Source organism: Balaenoptera musculus, chromosome 6 (genome assembly GCF_009873245.2).
Source record: "Balaenoptera musculus isolate JJ_BM4_2016_0621 chromosome 6, mBalMus1.pri.v3, whole genome shotgun sequence".
NCBI lineage: Eukaryota > Metazoa > Chordata > Mammalia > Artiodactyla > Balaenopteridae > Balaenoptera > Balaenoptera musculus.
The window spans coordinates 16,267,385-16,288,582 of NC_045790.1; the positions used below are offsets into that span (position 1 = coordinate 16,267,385).

At 48.6% G+C, this 21,198-nt stretch overlaps 2 protein-coding genes across 5 annotated transcripts in view; one reads left to right on the forward strand and one right to left on the reverse strand.

Annotated features, from left to right (window-relative positions):
• XPO7 (exportin 7) overlaps positions 1-10,332 on the reverse strand; it is an 86,634-nt gene extending 76,302 nt beyond the window's left edge. For both annotated transcript variants that reach the window (XM_036855186.1, XM_036855185.1), the window contains exon 1: positions 10,238-10,332. In XM_036855186.1, coding sequence (XP_036711081.1) covers positions 10,238-10,255 — 18 coding nt within the window. In that variant the 5' untranslated portion in view covers positions 10,256-10,332. The remainder of the gene's footprint in view (positions 1-10,237) is intronic.
• A 5,557-nt stretch (positions 10,333-15,889) lies between these two features.
• Positions 15,890-20,345, forward strand: DOK2 (docking protein 2). 3 transcript variants are annotated; one of them, XM_036855803.1, is made up of 5 exons: positions 15,890-16,032; positions 17,028-17,309; positions 17,543-17,621; positions 18,522-18,706; positions 19,191-20,345. In XM_036855803.1, exons 1-5 carry the CDS (start codon positions 15,970-15,972, stop codon positions 19,815-19,817), a joined length of 1,236 nt encoding a protein of 411 aa, XP_036711698.1. In that variant the 5' UTR covers positions 15,890-15,969; the 3' UTR covers positions 19,818-20,345. The 3 variants fall into 3 exon arrangements, with proteins under 3 accessions (XP_036711698.1, XP_036711699.1, XP_036711701.1); XM_036855804.1 differs by lacking the exon at positions 17,028-17,309 and having other exon boundaries at positions 15,920-16,032; positions 19,191-20,317; XM_036855806.1 differs by lacking the exons at positions 15,890-16,032; positions 17,028-17,309; positions 17,543-17,621 and adding an exon at positions 18,222-18,251 and having other exon boundaries at positions 19,191-20,317.
• Positions 20,346-21,198: the final 853 nt, after the last annotated feature.

Sequence of the window (21,198 nt, forward strand, 5' to 3'; positions counted from 1 at the left end):
CTCAATATTCTCCCTCCATCTTATCTGTAAAATGACAAATACACAGGGATTTTAGAAGGTTTGTTTTTGCAAAGTGCTTTAGGGGAGAATACATTTAGGGTACTTTTTTTTTTTAAATTTATTTATTTATTTATTTATGGCTGTGTTGGGTCTTCGTTTCTGTGCGAGGGCTTTCTCCAGTTGCGGCGAGCGGGGGCCACTCTTCATCGCGGTGCGCGGGCCTCTCACTATTGCGGCCTCTCTTGTTGCGGAGCACAGGCTCCAGACGCGCAGGCTCAGTAGTTGTGGCTCACGGGCCTAGTTGCTCCGCGGCATGTGGGATCCTCCCAGACCAGGGCTCGAACCCGTGTCCCCTGCATTGGCAGGCAGATTCTCAACCACTGCGCCACCAGGGAAGCCCTAGGGTACTTTTTAGAAGTCCCTAAAACACTACTTCTTATCAGTAGAATTCTGAATTTCTTTTATGATTTGACTGCTTCCTCTCACTCCCTTGGCGAAGAGAACAAACATATCATAGGCTCATAGCATAAACAGTTAAGTAATCTTAAGTAAATTATTTAATATATTCATTTACATTCACACACCTGGGAGAATGAGGATTTAGCTTATTTTTATAGGCACACAGGAAAGCAATTCTATAACCTATGTTCCACCTCTGCGTCCAATCTCTGGTTTTGTGGCAAATTTTTATTATTCTAGAGTAGCACTGTCCAAAATAAATTTCCATGATAATCGAAAGATGTTATACCTGCATTGTGCAATATGGCAGTCACGATGTGACTACTGGGCACTTGAAATTTGAGTGAAGAACTTAATTTTTAATTTAAATTAAAATAGCAAAATGCAGCTACTGGTTACCATTTTGGATAGTGCAGTATAAATGCCACAGTCAACAAAATGGATCAAGTCTGATCTGGTTCCTGTCAAATTGGGCTTGGGTTAGAACCATACTGGGCTAGCCCTCTCCCCACTCAGAAGTCAGGCAATAGATTTGAGGGGACAACCCCCAGGAGTCTGCAAACTTTTTCTGTAGAAGGCCAGATAGTAAATATTTTAGGCTTCGTGGGCTAGTAGGCCAAACGGTCTCTGTTGCAACTCTTGAGCTCTGCCATTGTAACACAGAAGTAGCCATACACAATGAATGTGTAAAGGAGCTCGCATGGTTGTGTTCCATTACAACTTTTATTTATGAATAAAAAAAATCAGAATTTCATGTAATTATCATGTGTCATGGAATATTATTCTCTTTCAGATTTGTTCAACCATTTAAAAATGTAAAAACTGTTCTTAGTTTTTAGGCCATACAAAAACAGGTTGTAGGGCCAAACCACCAGCCTGGTTTGCGAACCTCTGAGATACAAGAAAGGTCAGTGAGCGCAGGAAGAGACAGTCAACACTGTTAGTCATCAAGGAAATGCCAACTAAAACCACAGTAAGGTCCCACAAGAATGGCAATACCAAAGGCTGGTGAAGATACGGATTCCTTGCAACTATTCTACAGTGCTGGTGAGAAAGTAAAATGGTACAATCACTTTGGAAAACTGACAGTTTCTTTAAAAAGTTAAACATACCATAGGACCCAGTCATCCTACTCCAAGTACTTAACTCAAGAGAAAAGAAAATCTGTGTCTACACAAAGACTTCCATATGAGTACTCATAGTCCCTTTATTCACAGGGACTAAAAACTGGAAACCCACCCCCACTTCAAGGGGTGAATGGATACATAAAGGGTGGTACTTCATACCATGGAATACTACTCAGCAATAAAAAGTAACCAACTACTAATACTATGCAACAGCCTGAATGAATCTCCAAATCACTGTGTTGAGCAAAACAAGTAAAAAACCAGAGTACATAGTAAGTTCATTACATAAAATTCTAGGATATACAAACTAATTTACAATGACAAAAAGCAGATCAGGATTGTTGGGGGCTGAGGGTTCAGGGAGGGGTAGACTGCAGTTAGGAGGAAATGTTCTGTATTTTGATTGTGGTGAAACAGTCACAGGTATACATTTGTCAAATTGTACACTTTAAATGCATGCTGTTTACTGTACACATAAAGGTGATTTAAAGAAAGTCTTGATTCCACCGGCATCAGACTTACTCACAGCAATCTCTGTGAATTGATATATTCACTTTTGTAAGTGCTGTTTAAATTTGAGGAGATGGGTAAGGGAGGGATAGATAAGTTAGTCTGAAGTCTCACACTATCACAGCGGATGGGATCTGCAGGGCACATTAATAGTAACCTACATCAAAGAGCTCTGAAGGGACAGGTTTTAGGAATTTTGTGAATTGAAATCTTTCCTGTTCACAACATTCTGATCTCCCTGTTTGGAACATGTATTTTAAGTTAGACTAAAATGTAAGATTCCAAGAACTAGTAAATAATGCTTTATGTTAAAACAAGCTTTCATTTGTAACACCTCTGAGATACTGTCCTTATTTAAAAACAACAACAACAAAACAAAACAACAACAACAACGAACCTGTTGCTCAGGTTCAATTTGTTTAAAAACATTTGTTATATGTCTTACGAAGGCTTGATGAAACTTGCTCAACTCTGGAATGACGTTATCAATTCAAAATATTAAGAGGAAAGAAAACAGGGTCCCATTTACTAGCAAGTTTTATTCATTCTTTTGAATTCTAGACTAGTTTTTGACAAGACCTTACAGCGACTTGTCAGATGGGTCAATGACAAGTTAATGATAAAAAAAAGTCACCCACTAACACAAAATAAATAATATTTTAAATAATTTATGGTTATACATTGGGCAAAATTGGGATAGAGTTTTATTTTTTTAACTGAGTACAGATACGTGAAATGCAAACATGGCTTCCCAGATTCTTTTCAGAGCAAATGGTGTTACAGGTTCCTAGAGTCAAATTAAATGTCATGCTTGACTTTAGACAATGTCCTTTTGGAAGAGAGAAATAAAATACTAAAATTCAGGAGTTAGTGGAGGTGACTCAGTTAAAAAAAAAAAAAGAGATATGAGATGATTTGCCAAACTTATGACACAAACTTTCAAAACTCTGCAAACAATACTAAATACACTTGGAAAAAATCCTTTAAAAAACCCTGCTTTTCCCATTTCTGACCTTAAATACACCCCATTTAATCATAAAATTGACTCAAATTTTAGGGCATATGTCTAGCATAGCTCTCAATTCTTTCTGAGACTACACACTTCAAATATCATAATTTCTTATCATACAAAATAGAAATGAGATCAGCTTTTGTGACCAACATACATTCATACACTTAAAACTTCTAAAAGGCCACCACAGCTGTAGGATCACAACTTCCTGATGTAGTACAAGGGATATTCTATTAATCTAATTGTTTTCCAAGGTATTTATAGGAAAGCATTTTGACTGCTTTTCATCTAACTAGTTCCTCTCTAAGAGAGGCTTAAACCCAGGGACTTTTAAGTGAGAATCATTTTTCAGTCTACAAGCAACAACATCTGACTAATAATGTTAATTTCTTGGCCCACAGAAAATGTCCTTCACTACTCACTGTCCAACTTACGAGAGCTCTTTACTTATTATTTATTATTTGGGGTATATCAGAGCTCAATTTGTGAGATGTGCTACAGACTATTAGTACCCCACCCCCCCAGAAAAAACACCCTGAGAGTTAAGAAATTGGGAGGTGGGGTAGAGGAAGGCATATTTAAGAGAGAAGAAACGGAAATACTAGTATGAGCATAAATATTTTAGGAAAATTTATGACAATGTACCTATGAATTGAGAACATGGTGGTTTACTTGGGAGAGAATGGTAAGGAATGACAACTGGAAATGCCAGCCACAGTGCTGAAAGTATAAGAGACTTAAGAGATCACCTAATCCAGGTTCAAGGAGACTCAATGAATTGCCCAGTTAAATGGCATAATACAAATAAAGGGGCTTGGGCTTCCCTCGTGGCGCAGTGGTTGAGAATCTGCCTGCCAATGCAGGGGACACGGGTTCGAGCCCTGGTCTGGGAAGATCCCACATGCCGCGGAGCAACTGGGCCCGTGAGCCACAACTACTGAGCCTGCGCGTCTGGAGCTGTGCTCCGCAACAAGAGAGGCCGCGATAGTGAGAGGGCCCGCTCACCGCGTGAAGAGTGGCCCCCGCTCGCCGCAACTGGAGAAGCCCTCACACAGAACGAAGACCCAACACAGCATAATAAATAAATAAATAAATAAATAAAATATTTAAAAAATACTTAAAACAAATTATCATTATAAAAAAAAAAAATAAAGGGGCTTAGCATTGTGCCGGCCATAACACATGTTCCATAAATGTTACTGTCACCCTTTCATGTACCCCCAATGAAGGTCCCCCACAGTAAGTTGTACAATAACCACCACCACAACTGTCACTAAATCTTCCAACAGTTCTCCAGTCTTCTGGAGACACTAGGTCCTTTCATCAACCTATTTCAAGGAACATTCCATTACTATATCTCTATGATACCTACCTTATAGACTGGCTGTGAGCATTAAATGACATCATGTAAAATGGCAAGCAGCTAAAAGTCCAATAAATGCTAGCATGAAGTTTCCAATGCTGCCTTCTCTCAAACACATCCTTTCCATTTATGACGGTAGGAGCATGTGTGTATCTGTGTCTTCGTGTGCGTGCACACAAACATGTATGAAGGAGTGAAGAGCCAGGGATGCAAATATCAGATATACTTAAGACCCAATTTTTGACAATTCCCCTCCTTTCCGCAAGATTTTGATATGACTCCTGGGTACCAATCTCATTCCACTGAGAATTCCCTGTCACAGTGAGTCACTATAAGTGTGGGGTGTGAACTCAGATGCACTGGAATGGAGGAAAAAGGTGATGGGAGCAACAGTCCCTTCATTCAGAGACATGTTGACAAAAACCAATGTCTCACTACAAATTCACAACTCAACCCAGGCTCGTTATCTCTCCAATTAACATGCAACGCCCCTGAAAATAGGGCATTACATCTTGTACTTTCTTGCATGTGTCTAAGAACAGGCCATCAGATGCTTAATAGTCATTAATTGTTTTTAATCATCCTCAAGAATTCAATATTTAAAAATTCATCCCGCATGTAACTCTCCAGGAATACATAGTGAGACAGAGAACTAGCCTTTCACACAGGTCAAAAGAGAAAGACTTGTAAATCAGTTTCTCAATAAAATGTGGTAAGCATTTCATCTAAAAAGGAATGTATCTTTAAACTCGAGTTCTAAAGTTCATGAATGGCCTGAAACTGTAGGCAAATCTTTGTGTAGGTATACTTTCCCTCCTTAGAGAGCACACAGCTTCCATTACATTCTAAAAAAATAAAAAAACAAACCAACTTCCCCCAAAGCTGAAGGACCACTGCTCTATATAGCTTCTCCCCTGGCTCTGAAGTTCAAGCTCTCATGGACAGGCCTTCCTCAGCTGGACTCCTAAAAGCATACTTAAAAATCAAATGACAGGATAGTACAACAGTTACCCTCAGGCAGAAGGATCTATGGGTAGTTGTTGGGGGGGGGGCACCAGAGGGACTTCTGAGGCGCTGAAAATATTGTGGATTTGGGTGCTGGTTAGAAGAGAGTTCACTTTGGGCTTTTGTTTTTTTGTTTTTTGGCAGCGCTGTGCGGTTTTGTGTCCTTAGTTCCCTGACCAGGGATCGAACCTGGTCCCTAGGCAGGAAAAGTGTGGAGTCTTAACCACTGGACCACCAGGAATTCCCAAGAGTGTTCACTTTGTGAAAATTCATTAAGCTGAACAGTTATGATTTTTGCACCTGTCCGAAGGTATATTTCAATAAGAGGTTAAAAAAAAACCAGTAACAAAGATGGGTCACTTATACACAGCAGACATCATTACATAATGTAAAAAAGAAGTCCTTAAAAATTATGTCCTAGGAAGGGTCCATGTGGTGAAGAGCTGAAACCTCCAGACAACAGCCAGTGAGGCACTGTGGCCCCTAGCCCATCTGCCTGCAAGTAACTAACTGATGGTGCCTGCCAGTGAGCATGTGGGTGAGCTTGGAAACAGGTTCTCCATCCTCAGTCAAGCCTGGAGAAGGACTGCAGGCCTGGCTCACAGCTTGAGGGCAAATGAAAGACCCTGAACTAGAACCATCTAGTTAAGCCACTCCCGGATTCCTGACTCAGAATACCTGTGAGATAATATATGTTTGGTGTTAAAAAAAAAAAAAATGATGCAACATCTAAATACTATCTTCCTTACGTGTACTAAAGTGAGCAAAGTGGCCTTGGTAGTTGTACCTACAGAGACATCAGCTTATCGGTTTAAACTGGCAACTTTCCCTTCTCGAAGGGCTGTGGTACAATATGGTTCGAAACCCAACCAAGAAAAAAGAAATACAGCTGGTGGTTATGAATATCAATTTCTGGATCAAATGGAAGTTAATTTATCTGTAAGATACAGACCAGGGATCTTCTTAATGCTCCTTTCTCCTACCTCCATCTAAATTAGAGATTCCATTACAGTAATATTATTTGTTTTATTGCATAAGTGTTTGAATGATACTACATGCATATATACAACCCTTAATTTTCTGAAGGTTTTTTCTCACGAGAGGAAGTAACACTAAATCAGAATTATCAAGTACATATAAATATCTTCTTTTAAAATACAGACATATTATTTGTACAAATCCACAGAAGAGGTAGCTGGGGTGAGTGAGGAGACATAGCTATTTCATATCATCCAACACAAACGTAGCATGCTTTGAAATCAATGTATTAAGTTCTTGTGTCCATTTGACTTCTGAAGCCTGCCCAACACAGCATTAGAATTTGACACTTCAGCAGTCTGGCTCCAGTATCTTTCTCAGCCTGGAATCCTTTGCAGTGCCCAGCACAGCAAAGGGCCTTGCACACATTAAACATTATGGTATTAGCTTAACTGAAAGAAAGTTAGAAAAGTAACTGTTTTTTCTTTTTTTCCCATTAAAAATTCTCGAAAGTTGTACAGAATTCTCTTCTCAAAATGAACCACGGGTAGATCCTCTCATGTTTCCTTGCATATTTTTAAAAGCTAAAAAGACAACTATCTTTTGCTCTAATCAGGCTAAACTTTTGCACTCTGTTAAATTTTAACCTGCCAGTTTCAATGATTCTTCTTGACTCCCTAGAGTTACACTGGTGGTCAATATTTAACAAATATGACTATCTGAGAATCGTATTTTCTGTTACTACACAGTCCATAATATAGAGCCCAGTAAATAATACTGTAAGATTGTGGGGTAAGGCCCAGCATAACAACATAATAATCCAACAAAACTCCAGAATTATCCTTCATTTAATATATTTACATATAATTATATATTAAATATATTAATATACAATTATTATATGCGCTTTCCTTTTCCTCTCAAGAGCCTGAATGTAGCTAGCACTATTAAAGCTAACATCTGATCCTTCTTAATTTTTTCATTACCACTGTACACTAAGCCATCTTCATTTCCTTACAGTAAGTAGTCAGCAAGTGGAAATACTGAATCCTCATTATCTTATCTAACTTTAGATATTAAAAAAAAAAAAAGGAAGGAGGAGTGTTAATTTTATGAAGATAAACACAAATGAGTTTGATTTTTTTTTTTTTTACAGTTAATCACTGCCTCTATGGTGGGTGTTAGAGTCATCTAAGACCAAGAATAAGAAACTCATCACAACAAGGAGATTCTTTCTTACAAGTCTCTCTTCTTAAGAGGCTTGATTATGACACCAACAGAGCTAAAAGACACAAATATTACAATTTTCCCATTACTACCATTTTGTGACTTCCATTAAACACTTATCAGAAGAGATGCTCAGGACTCCAGCCTGAGAATCATATGACACTTGCTTAGTGTCAATAGAAAGAAAACAAAACAAAAAAAACTGCTCACCCTGGTGGTTCAGACAAGCACTAGGTACATAATGAGTCAACTATTTAGTATTACACATGAAACTTTCAAATAATCAGTCTTGAACCTGTGATAGGCTCCTTTTTAAACTTCATGTTCCAATAGTGTTTTCAGAAAAATATTCCCCCTCAACGCACTTCAGATTTGTCTTTAATCTTTTCATTTATTTACTCTTTCCACACAGGGGAGAATCTATCTTTTTCTTGGGAAGGTTTTGTGCTACAATAAAGTACCACGTTAAACTTTCCGAGTATCCAATACTAAAAGTAATCTAGTGGTCTAACAAATAAAAGCAATATGCCCCATTCTATTTAAAGAGAAAAAACTCTCGCAAACTTACCCTGTTGTTATAAAGACCACTAATTTAGAGAGTAACATACTACAACTCTCCAAAGTCAAATAAAACAATGGACTGGCATAGTCCTCTTTGTTTTGAAAAATTAATAAATTCTTACTTTGGTAGATTTTTATTTTGGGATGGGTGGGGGAAAAAAAATCCCCTTACTAAAAATAAGGCAGACCCTCCTTTGAGACATAATTGCTACTAAGACTGCTTTGACCCATCTTGACTTTCCTCTGGTGAGGAATGACAACCTTTCTGTTCAAAAGGTGGGAGAGATCACATTAAGAGAAACTTCTTTGCAAGAGATAAAACAGATGTATATTCATAAAAGTACACGGACTTCCTCTGCCTTCCAAAGCATCATTCAGAAAGGCTATCTATTCAAACCATGTTCTGGAATGCTCACAGACACTACTTTTTATTCCCCCAATAGATAAGAGCACAGGACCCAAAGTCAAAAGCCTTTGATCCACTTTAGCCTTACCCTAAGCAAATCTCATATCAGTTCTGTGCTTTGGTTTGTTTCTGCAAAATGACAGAAGTAGTTCTTGCCTATCTACTCTTTTAGAATGGAAGAATTAAAAAAAAAAAAACAACACATAAAAAATCCTTCACGCTTAGAAATGGCTGCTATAAAACTCAAGGTGCTCACTATTATTATTACTATCACCTTGTACCAAGTTTTACTGCTACTTCTGAATTAGGCCATGATACTGGCTTTGAAACACAAATCCTGTGGTCTTCCATCTGTGGTTACAATTTTTGATATAATTCTGCCCTGATAACTTGTACCTCTAACATTTACTCTACTGATCCCTGGCCTGAGAATTTATTTAGTCCCTCCTCTCCCAAAGAAATTGGTAGAAGTCACACCATCCACCTCCTTGTAGACATAATGTGAGGAATAAGATCATCCTCTTTACTCGAGGAATGATAACTATACAGTATGCAAAATAAGGCGACACTTGTTATCCTCTTTTCTTTCTACTTCCCACAACACAAAACCTCTGCTAGAAAATCCGAAGGTTTCTGACAACAGATTTGTAACAATAACTGCCATAAAAATATCAGATCTAAAGCACAGAAAGGAAAAACTTTATCGAGTTTGCAAGAAATAACCCTGAGTCCTACAGCTACTATTAGGTTCGGTATGGGTTGTCCCTTCCTAGGGCCTGTGCCGTGTCTCTGAAGAAAAGTGGCCTGGGCCCAAAGCACGCCTGGGGCAGCCCTGGAGCCCGATCAGGACCCTCCAGAGCAACGTCTGCACCCAACGTTGCATCTGTCGTTTCAGACACACCCCCTCCACCCCGTGTTTCAGAGGAGGTGTGGGCACTCAACTCCTTCACTGGGGACAGGGGCACCGGAGGGAGGGCGGGCCCAGGCCTGAGCACCCATTTTGGAGGACGGGGGAGCTCGGCCCTGCAGGCTGTGCGATCAGGAGTCGGGGAGTGTAGGACGCATCCGTGGGAGGAGGGAGGAGGCCGGAGGGGGGTCTCTTGTACTCGGGGGCGTGAAGAGGAAGGCGGCGGGAAAGACTCGGTAGAGCGAGGTTTGTCAGTGCGAGGTATTCTTTTTGTTATCTGTTTAGGGCTGGCGGGTGTGATGGGGAAGTTCCCCTCAGGACAGAGTCGGCAAGGGGTCTCCCTCCCTTCCCCGTCTTGGGGGGCACTGAGGACTTGCGAGAGGCCTCCCTCCAGTGGGAGGACAGTCACTGATAAGCGATGTAGGCTGTGCCAGCTGGGGCGCCGATCCCTGAACCTCCAGCCCAGCGCGAGAGGCGTGGGACGGGGTGGGAGGGGATGGAGGAGGCCCCCGGCCCAGGAGGCGGGAAAGGCCCCAGAGCTCCGGGACGGGCGGCGGCTCCGGAGCCCCGAGTGGCGGCGGCGCGGGCCCGGTGAGCCCCGAGCCGGCCCGAGCCCCTTGGGCTGCGTGCGACCCCACTCCCCACTCTCCGCGGCCGCCCCCTCCCCCGCGGCTCCTCTCACCTGCACATGATCCGCCATTTTGCTCCATTCATGCTCCTCTCCGGCCCCCCTCCCCCCCAGCGCGCACCTCGGCCGGGCCGCCGCCGCCGCCGCCGTCGCCGCTGCGCCTGCGCGCTGGGGGCTCGTCGCGCTGCGCTCGCGGCGTAGCACCGCCCGGCTGCGTAGGCCCGGGCGGCCGGGGCCGCGGTTGGAGAATGCGCAGCGCCGTTGGGACGGCGTAAAAGCGCGGCAACGTCAGCGGGCTGGAGACGCCGGGGGCGGGTGGAGGAAGGAGCGGACCGAGGGGCGAGAGGGGCGGGGGCCGGGGGAACAAAGCTTTGTTTACATGGTTTTTAAAGGGGCCGTGCTCGCTCCGGAGGGGCGGGCGAGAGCGCAGCGGGAGTTGGCGCTGCCTTAGCTCATCGGCTTCGCGAGGGCTCCTCGAGGGGCCGGGACCTGTCCCCGCCCAGACCCCTGCACCTGGCGGATTCCTCTCTTCCCGAGTGTCTCACGACGTGCCCCCGGACGCTCCCCACCCGCTCTGCGGCCGCGCCACTGCTGTAACACCACACCCCCAGGGGGGTCTTCCGGTGCGCCCACCGCCCCAAACCCCCGCTTGGGACGCCGGCATTATTCTTTACTTTAGACTGCCGACGGTGGCCGAATTTGTTCGTGTCTTTCTGCTCCAGTGGACAGGGGCCATTGCTCTCTGATCCTGGGTTTTACCAGCAACCCAAATCTCCTTGTTTCCATTTCTATCCTTTTCTCCACGATAAACATTCATGGAAGTAGCCGCCAAAGAGTGGTGATGTTGGAAACGTGCAGAAGGCACGGTTCCGATCTTCCCCAATAGGTTATCTTAACCAGCAGTCTAGGCTGCCTCCTGAGAGGGGTCAGAAGCTGGGGGAGGTGGTGGTGGGGAGTGATAAAGGAGTTTTAGGACCCTTGACTCAGTCTGAGTGGGAAAGCCATCCCTCTGGGTCAGGTCAGGTAAGGCTCTGCCTGCTGGGGCCAATTCCAGCCTTTCCCACTAGGAATGATCCATGTTAGATAATGCCGGATCCCGTTTTCAATTGGATTCCACTCTGGCTTCCAATCATGGCCCCCAGATTAGATTTTAGCTGGATTCTGAGAGTATTGGTTGTCTGAAGTTTGTATTGACTAGGGGCCACCACGTGCGATGGAAATGATTATAGTAGTGAATGACACACACTTTCTGTTGTGGATCGAGAGGACTGGTACTCAGCATTCATTTCAAGCTTCGTCCTCCTCCAAGTGTGTCTTCCTGATTTGCAGAGGTAGGACACCTAAAAACTACATTACCCAGACCTCCTTGTAGCTAGGGTTCTGTATGCAAGTTCGGCTCCGCCAATTAGATTCACTCAGAGAAGACTTTGGAGGCAGAGCTTTTGACTGTTGCTTTTGGCAGGCCTGGCCCCTGAGATGTGGGATTTTTCTGTTTTTGTTTTTCAACAACTTTCCAATGTCCAATCCTTAGCTCCCTGAGGGTAGAGAGCAGGGGTGGTGGGTCAGGTGCTTCCCTGGTATCTTCTTGGAGTGACGATTGCAGTGGCAGTCTTCGAATTCCCTACTTGCCTGATTGGGTAGAAATAACAGCTCCCTGTGGGCCAGGCCCAAATCCACCCCCCACCAAAACCCTCCCCCACACCTGTTTCTCTCCCTCTATCTTCCCTTTCTCAGTAAATGATACCGTCATTCACCCAGTTGCTCAAACTAAAAACCCAGGAGTTGCCTTGATTACTCAGTGTTTCAAGAGTCCCCCCATATCCAATCCACTTGCAAGTCCTGTTGAATCTATATCCGGTACACACCCAAATCTGGCCACTCTTCTTCATCACCACTGCTAGCACCCTGATCCAGGCCACCATCACATTTATTCTGGGCTCTGATAATAGAGTCCTTGCTTTCCCTGCTTCCTGTCTTGCCCCATGATAATCCATTTTCCCTATAGCTGCAGAACATCCTTTTAAAATCATAAATCAGATCATTCACATCCCTGCTTAAAAATCCTCAAGTGGCCTCCCATTACATTTAGAGTACATTCCAAATCTTTGCTATAGCCCAAGAGGCCATGTGATGGGACCATCTCTCCATGTCCCCTCTGGCTCACAATGCTCTGGTCATTCTGCCCTTCCTGCACTTCCTCACATCCAGCTGTTCCTGCCTCAGGGCTTTTGCCCTTGAAGGAACTTCTGCCTGGAATGTTTTTCCCTCAGATCTTTAAGTGGCTGGTTCCCTCTTATCACTGATGTCTTGGTTCAGTTGTTATCTCCTCAGAGAAGCTTTTCTCACCGGCTCTATTGAAAGTTGTCCCCGACCCCTTCACTGTCATACTTACAGCATTGATCACTGTCTGTACAAAACTATTTAGTTACATATTTATTCTTTTCATTGTCTGAGTGTTCAACTAGAAACGAACCACGATGAAAACAGGGATTCTATATATGTCTTGTTTACGCTCTGTCCCTCCTACCTCTGCACAGAGTAGATGCTAAAAAAAAACAAAACCAAAAAACAAAAACAAAACTTTTGAGTTAATTAAATTCTTCCTGGGCTTCCCTGGTGGCGCAGTGGTTGAGAATCTGCCTGCCAGTGCAGGGGACACGGGTTCGAGCCCTGGTCTGGGAAGATCCCACATGCCGCGGAGCAACTAGGCCCGTGAGCCACAATTACTGAGCCTGCGCGTCTGGAGCCTGTGCTCCGCAACAAGGGAGGCCGCGATAGTGAGAGGCCCGCGCACCGCGATGAAGAGTGGCGCCCACTTGCCGCAACTAGAGAAAGCCCTCGCACAGAAACGAAGACCCAACACAGCCATAAATTAAAAAAAAAAAAAAAAAAAATCTTCCTATCTCAGTCTCATTCGAGGGTGCATTTGGGGTCTTATGAGAACATAAAGAGTTTGAAGTGTTATGCCAATGTTAAATAACATTATTATTATGTAAATAATGATATACTTAGTGGAGAAAGGGTGAGGACTGGGAATGAAACTCAAGAGACTGGTCCTTCCTTCCCACGGTCAGGAACCACTGGGGTCGGAGGAGGCAGGGATGGAATCTTTCATGAACCCCGCTCACATTTTTTCTGTGCTCAGTCCTCCATCCTTCTCAGGACCCCACCAGCTCCTTGCCCATTCTATACCTTCTTTCCTGTTGTCTGTCCAGAGCTACCCCTTGGGTAGCTGCACCCCGCCCCCATGCATCCTCGGGGGGTTGCCTAATCTCCAGACCTGTCCAAGGAATCAGTCTCTTCCGCTCCTTCCTTTCTTGGCCCCAAAGACAAGCCCAGAAGCCCTTTTGTATTAAAGATTTAGTTGCTAATCACTGGTGAGGATAGTAACAAAAAGTTGCCAAGTTCCTGCCGCTGTGATCTCTTGATCTGCATTGTTCCTAACTCCTGCTGAGAGAAACCTTTGTAAAGGAAAGGATCCTGGTGGTGAATATTGAGGCACAAATGAGGTGGGGGGTGTCCCTTTCTTTCCAATAAGAGCCACGAGGAGCCAAGGGGCACTCCACCCCCACCCGGGCCTCAATATAAACCACTGGGACCCTTTCCTTTTTGCTGCTTTCTCTCCCTATCATTGGTGCCTGGGTAACCTAAGGGCCTCTGGTTCTCTGCCCCTCTGCTGTGTCTTGGAGCTATCTCTTCTGGGTCTCTGCTCACAGGATTTGCCTGTGGCCAGACAGAAGGTTACTGGGGTTAATACTTCCTCTGTGGGGTTCCCGCAAGTCCTGCTAGGAAAAGTGGGTGTTGCTCTGAGTTCACTCCTGCTGCAGGCAACAGCCACAGGAAGAGAACTTTTCTAACTCCCACGGGCAAAGGATGGCATGCGGGGTGTCTGAAATTCCTGGGGCTCAGGCCTCCAGGTTTAAATAGTTTCCAAGTAATCTGGCAAGCTCGGGTGCCCCCCTGTGGTTCTGAGTGGAATGTGTCCAATCGACCTTGGGGGAAGGTGATCAGAGTGGTGGGGGGGACATCCTCTGTTGTCTTGCTCCGGTCTGGTCCACCCACCAGCAGCGTCAGCATTTCAGGTCTCACTCCACACCTACTGCATCAGAATCTGCACTTTTAGCAAGATTTGCACATTGAAGTTTGAAAGGCACTGCTCTGGCAGCCCCCAGGATGGCCCTAAGAAAAAAAAAAGAAAAGCCCTTCTTTTCTCACTCCATAAGGAGATGCTGAGTCGACCACAGACCATGCAGCCCCCAGGTAATGTTGCCTCCCCTAAGGGACTAGAGAAATGGAATAGGCCACCCATTTCCGTACTCCTAACCACTTCCCAAGGAGCTTTTCCCACACCGACATCCTTGGTTCCCCCTTGGTCTCTGGATTCACCTGTTCAAATCCAGGCAGCTGGGCTGAGTGCCGTGAGCTTTACGTGACTCAGTCCTCTCCTCCCAGAGCTCATAACATTCACCTTTTAGAGCTGTTTTGGTAAAGCACATGGCATGTACAGCAGAAGGTGTGAGCGGTGTACTGTTCTGCTCTCCTTCCTAAGGCAACCGAACCCCTGTGGTAGAGGACATGGCTCAGTTACATAAGCACCCATTATGGGGTTACCCCAAGAGTGCTTGTCTAATTCTCTGGTTCCCCCAACATTTCTGCACGGTGCCTCCTTCAGATTGCTTCTCTAAACCATCTGGCTCTAAGTTAAATATTCTCTGGGGAGCTTAGATTTCCCCAAAGCAATGTATCTTCTTGCATGGAGTCTGGATTCCACTTAGGGGTCAGCAATAAAAAGAGTGTTGAATTAAAGATCAGGTGCCCCGGTACTTCCTTCTCTGCCCCTGTGACCTCAGGAGAGTTGCAAACAGGTGTGTTCATACCTGCCCTTCCTTCTTTCAGGGTTAGATAGGGTGCCTGGAGACAGTGTGTGTCCAGAAACTTTGGTAACTATGAAGCACTTTTGATAATTCTAAAGCTTTTTTTTTTTTTAATATAAGAATTGCTACTGTAACTTAAAAAGATAACCTCCAGATGGAACTCCAGTGTCTTTATAACGCTCTCAAAGGCTGGAAAGAAGGTGAACTCCAACAGTTGAGATGTGCTCGGGGAACATAGCATGTTTCAGTGTGGGAGTGTTCATGTTTCTAGAAGCTCAAGGAGGTGGTGTGTGTGTCATTGTGGGGGACAGGACACAGACTGAAACTGTTGCCGTGGAGTGTGTGAAAGTGGTGAGGCTAATGTGTCCAGTGTGTGTGAGTGTGGCTTAGCTCCTACTGAGTTGAGAGCTCTGGGTTCAGGTTTGGTGGCCTTGAACCCATGCCTCAGACCTTCCTGAGCCTCAGTCACCTCATTTTTAAATGACAGACTTGGGCTGATTGATTTCTAAGTTCTCTCCTAGCTCCGTCATGCTAAGCATCCAGCTTGAGCATGGGGGGCCTTTGGCTACTGGTTTTACTGTCGAATTTCATTTCTGGGTCTCTGTACCTGAGTTGCTGCTCACCAAAGCGCTGGAGTTTGGCTTTTTGGAAATTCTCTCTTACTCACTGAAAATGCAGGAGGCTTGAGCGTGAAACTCACTCATCAAAAAGAAAACACACACACACATACACACAGAGCAAGAAACCACAGGGCTTATCAGCCTGTCGTCATCGAGCAGACGAGAATAGTGCAGAACTCTAGGCAGAGAGGAAATGAACTTGTGAGAAGGGGGAACATAGGGCAGAGAGGAGAGAAAGAGGGCGGGAGTGGAAGCAGAGAGCTGAAGCTCAGGGGCCCAGGATGGTGGGAAGATGGAGGACGTGGCGGTGAAACAGGGCTTCCTGTACCTTCAGCAGCAGCAGACTTTTGGGAAGGTAGGAAGAGCACAGCTGGGCTGGGGCTGGGGGGCTGCTAGAGACTTCCCCGGGGAGGAGAGGAGGCCCTGGAATGTTCCAAAACCCTTATGGGACAGTGGAGACTGCCATCTACCACACTGGGCCCAGAGTACAAGCTTGGGAGGGCTCTTTCCTTAGCAGCTGCTTGCCTCTGCGAGCTGGCTCCAAACTGTGCTCTTTGCTGACAGCCGTTGCCCCGGGAGGAGGGGGAAAAAGAGGGCTCTGACTCTGCTTTTCTTGCCTTTCTTGTTCTGTGGTGAGGTCTTCTCACCGGGACACCTTGGGAGGGAATGGAAGGCACAGTGGAGGGGATATTTCAGGGTTGCCGTGGAGGTTCCTTCCTCCTCTCCTGCCCCAGTGGGGTAAGTTTGGCTGCTATTGAACTTGAACTGGGGTCTCTGGGAGCCAGGGCCCCATTGTGTCCAAACTCCTTTTCCTTCTTTGGCCTCCTTGAATGAGGACGTCTTCCTTCCCTCAGCGGACACACCCCGGGGTTCCTCTCTCTGTCTCTCTCATGGCCTAACTTGTCAGAGGCTGAGGCGGGAAGGTTCAGGAGGGTCAGCTGAGGTTCCGGGGGACAGGACCTTCCATGGGGCCTCACACAGAATGAGAAGCATGCTCCCCAGTCTGGGCCCTTGGGCTGCGCTCCTCACCCCTCTGGGCTCCGGGACTCACAGGTTTTCTGCCTCTTGACTTGGATCCCCTGGGTTGGGCCTGCCCGGCCTCCCTGCAGTTGCCTCCACGGGGCTCACTCCCGTGCCTTTTTTGCCTTTGGCTTCCTCTCTGCTGTCACCGTAGGCCTCTTATTGGGTTGCTTGGGGTGCATCTCCATTGCTTTCTAACTCCTAAGGCCTCTGTTAGGCTCTCTGCCTCCTTGGGTCTCCCCCGATCTTCACCTCTGTCTCCCCCGGGTCTTCGTCTCCCCACTGGTCACCATCTCTCCATCTCCCCACCTGCCACGCATCTGGGGGCAGAAATGGCGCCGGTTCGGGGCGGCGCTGTACGGAGGGTCGGGCTGCGCCCTGGCCCGGCTGGAGCTCCAGGAGGGCCCGGAGAAGCCTCGCCGGGGAGAGGCGCCCCGGAGGGTGATCCGCCTCAGTGACTGCCTGCGGGTGGCTGAGGCCGGAGGGGAGGTCAGCAGCCCCCGGGACACCAGCACCTTCTTCCTGGAGACGGCGGAGCGCCTGTACCTGCTGGCGGCCCCCACTGCGGAGCGGGGTGACTGGATACAGGCCATCTGCCTCCTGGCCTTCCCCGTGAGTCGCCCAGGGCTGTAGAAAGGGCAGTGGGGCACTGGATGCTTGCCGTGGGCAGGTGTCGTGAGAGCCAAGGTCAGGATGCTGGAGGTGGTTCCTTGGTGGCGGTGAGGGATCCCAGTTCAGAATAAAGACAGGGCAGTAGGCTGAGTGTGTTTTGAAAGAACGCTTGGGGTGGCCAGCGGTGGGGCTTGGGATTGGCGATGGTGGTGAGTCTTGGGCCTTCTCCCCAGGGCCAGAGGAAGGAGCTGGAGGGGAAGGGCGGCCGGCCCCGCATGGAGGAGAATGAATTGTACAGCAGTGCGACCACAGGTGAGGGGCCTGCCTCTGCTCCCTGGGAGCTCTCTCCAGGGCGTGGTGGGGAGGAGGTGAGGGCTGGCCGGCTGCCGGCTCAGTCTTCCTGCCTTGTGGTTGCCCCCGGCCCCCCGGCCAGCCCCCTTATCAGTCTCTCCACATCGCTTCCGGCACAGCCCAAGGTCGGGGAGGCTGGCCTGCCTTAAATGTCAGCCCTGCACCCTTGGCCCACTCCCTCTTGTCCAGGCCCTGCTGGTGGGAAAGGGCCCGGCTGAGGGGTCCAGGTGAAGGTGGGGCTCTTGAACTCTCCCTTGTTGGCACCCGAGCAATTGTCTGTGAAAAGAATGGTTTTCTTTCTGTGGATGTGAGCTGTCCTGCGGCAAGGGAGCTCTTTGCTGACCAGGCAAGGCCCCTCCTGCTATCCGTCTAGCCCTTGGGGTGGGCGCGTCGGGAGAGCAGGTGGACACGGGGTGGAGGGCACATCCAGGCTCCACCCCTCGGAGGGCACCTGATGGCAGGGGCAGGGGCTGGGTAGGCTGAGAGCTGGGAGGGCAGGGTCAGCTGCATCTGCAGCTGCAACAGTCGGGATTGGGGAGGCACCTGGGTTGGGGCGAGAGATAAGATGGAGGAGACAAGGCTGTGGCTCTGGTGAGAGGGGCAGGAAGGATGTGGGTACGGGGTCGGGGTGCGTGTGGCTAGGGCGTGATGCCTCCTGAGGGAGGGGGTGGAGGTTCCCGGCATTTTAGGGAGTCTGACCTGGTGCAGGGCAGCTCAGCCTTCAGGATGCAGGCTGCAGGGTCATGGGGCCGTGGATAATACTTTTTCTGGAGACCCGGCATGCTATGTAGAGCAGGGCAGAGTTGAGACAGGTTGGCTGCTTCCCATGAACTGCCTCCTTCGCTCCCCTCTCCTCCCCAGGGGCCCCCCGCAAGGAGTTTGCTGTGACCATGAGACCCACAGAAGCCAGTGAGAGGTGCCGGCTCTGGGGATCCTACACCCTCCGGGCCGGGGAGAGTGCCCTGGAGCTGTGGGGCGGCCCTGAGTCGGGCACGCAGCTGTGTGAATGGCCCTACAGGTTCCTGCGGCGCTTTGGGCGGGACAAGGTGAGCGGGGTGGGGGGGGGGGGGCTGCCGCGGGCAGGTGAGAGGAAGGATGAGTGTCAGGGAGAGGGCGAAGGGGCCCTCAAAGGAAGAGGGAACGGAGGAGGAGGAAACGACGAGATGAAGGCCGGCAGAAGAGAAACAGCGCGGCCCAGGGGCTGGGGGAGAGAACCACGGCAGGGAGAAATGGTGGTCGAGGTGGGGGAGAAGGAAAGGAGAGGAAGAGGTGGGGAGAGGTGGGAGGGTGGAGAGTGGCTGGCGTGGTGGAGGATGAACTCTACATCAAGCTTCATACTCGGATGGATGGGAGGAAGAAGGAGAAAAGATGAGAGAGGGCTTTGCCTGTAAGCAAACGCATGGAGGGAGGGAGGGGAAGCAGCTTGGGGAGAGGTTGGAGGTGACAGGTGTGTGGTTGGGGGCTGGGTCCAGGAGCGGCAAGCAGCCCCGCCCAGCGGCCTGCCAGTCATCGGCTTTCTTCTCCACCCAGGTAACCTTCTCCTTTGAGGCAGGCCGGCGCTGCACCTCAGGGGAGGGCAACTTTGAGTTTGAAACCCGGCAAGGCAATGAGATCTTCCTGGCCTTGGAAGAGGCCATCTCTGCCCAGAAGAACGCCTCCCCTCCTGGGCCCCCAACCCAGCCAGCCCCCGTCCCTGCGGTGCTGCCCCGGCCGGAGAGCCCCTACTCCCGACCCCACGACTCACTCCCACCACTGTCGCCCACCGTCCGGGTTCCCGCGCCCCGGCAGCAGCGGGGCCCGGAGGGGGAGTACGCCGTGCCCTTCGATGCGGTGGCACGGCACCTGGGGAAGGCCTTGAGGGGCATCCTGGCCGTCCCTCCCCAGACCCCGGCTGACCCTCTGTACGACAGCATTGAGGAGCAGCCGCCCTCCCGACACGACCACATATACGATGAGCCCGAGGGGGTGGCCGCCCTGTCCCTGTATGACAGCCCGCAGGAGCTCCGGGGTGAGGCCTGGAGGAGGCAAGCCGCAGCTGACAGGGACCCCAGCGGCCTCCAGCATGTCTACCCAGCGGGACAGGACTTTGCTGCCTCTGGCTGGCCACAGGGGACCGAGTATGACAATGTCATGGTACTTAAGAAAGGCCCAAAGTGATGGAGGGTGGAGGAGACGCGGATTCCATCAACCACCAGCGCTGAAGTGGTCCTGTGCATGCTGGGCCGCGCTTGGAGGCCGGTGAGAAGGAGCCGGGGCCAGGTGGGCCTCCCCTTCTAGCTTCTGCTGGCGACTCCTCCTGGCCACCGCATCCCAGGAACCTCCCTCCGCTCCTTCCAGAACCCTAGGCTTGGCCGCCTTAGTCTGGCCTGAGGAGTTGTCCCTCCCAGGGCCAGCTGGGTGAGTCACCATCCCAAAGCAGGAAGAGTGCCCTGAAGAGACCCACACTTCTCCTACCCCTTTTCCACTTCCTCTTCCCCCCCGCCCCCCACCGGCCTAAATGGAACCTCCAGATTTAGGGCAGAGGACAAAAGGATGTCAGCAAGTTGCCCTGGTTCCTTGGCTTGTGCAGGCCACCTGCCTGCTGGTGTCCCCTTCCGGGGACAGCCGTGGCTCCGGGCAGCCTGGAGGATGGCTGTAGCTTCCTGCAGGTTTTGGACTTCTCTGTGGCATTAAACATTTCTGAAATATTTCTGTGCGGCGTGAGTGTACGAGGCGGGGATGGGACAGGCACAGCCCTGCTGGGGGTGAATGCTTCGACCAGTCACCACTGACACCTCCTGTCCCAGCAGCAAGGTCCTCTCTGGGCCTAAGCTCCATCCCAAGCGTCATCTATTCACAGAGGTAGAAGTCTGTGCAAGTCAGGGCGCCCCGGGAAAGATCTTTAAGCATCTCTAACCCTTTGCTAGGGTAGGGTCAACACCAGAAAAATAGCGGGGAATCTGTGTGTGTGTGTGTGTGTGTGTGTGTGTATGTGTGTCTGAGTAAACCTGGACTGGAAGATAGGCAAGAGTTGAGCCTCTTCAGCGTTAGAAATGGGACTACTCCCACTCAATCCCTTGCCTTCCTGAGACTTGCCCTCTTCGTCTGTAAACTGAGGGGGTTCCTCCATGTAGGCACTGAGAACACTTCCTGTGCTGAACTTCCCCCTTGGCCCTTGTATCCCATTTCCCCACAGGCAGGCTCTGTGCTGTCTCCTCTCATCAAAACCCGCTTCCATGGAAAGGGATGTCAGTGCGTTTCTGCTACCGGCCGACTCAGCCAATATTACGGGGCACTGCTTGAAAGGCCTGCCCTGGCCTCACGATGCTTACAGTCCAGAGTGGGCTGAGATGAGGGCACACATGTCTATCACAAAAGGTGGACATTAGTGCCACAAGATGTGAATCAAGGCCCTGGGGATCAAGGGAGATGATAGCTGTTTGTTGGGGGACCAAGAAAGTTTTCATATCGAAGGTGGCATTTAAGGTGGACCTTGAAGGGTGGGAAGGAATGTGAAAAGAGCATCCCAGGTAGAAGAACGTGAATAGAGGTGTAGAGG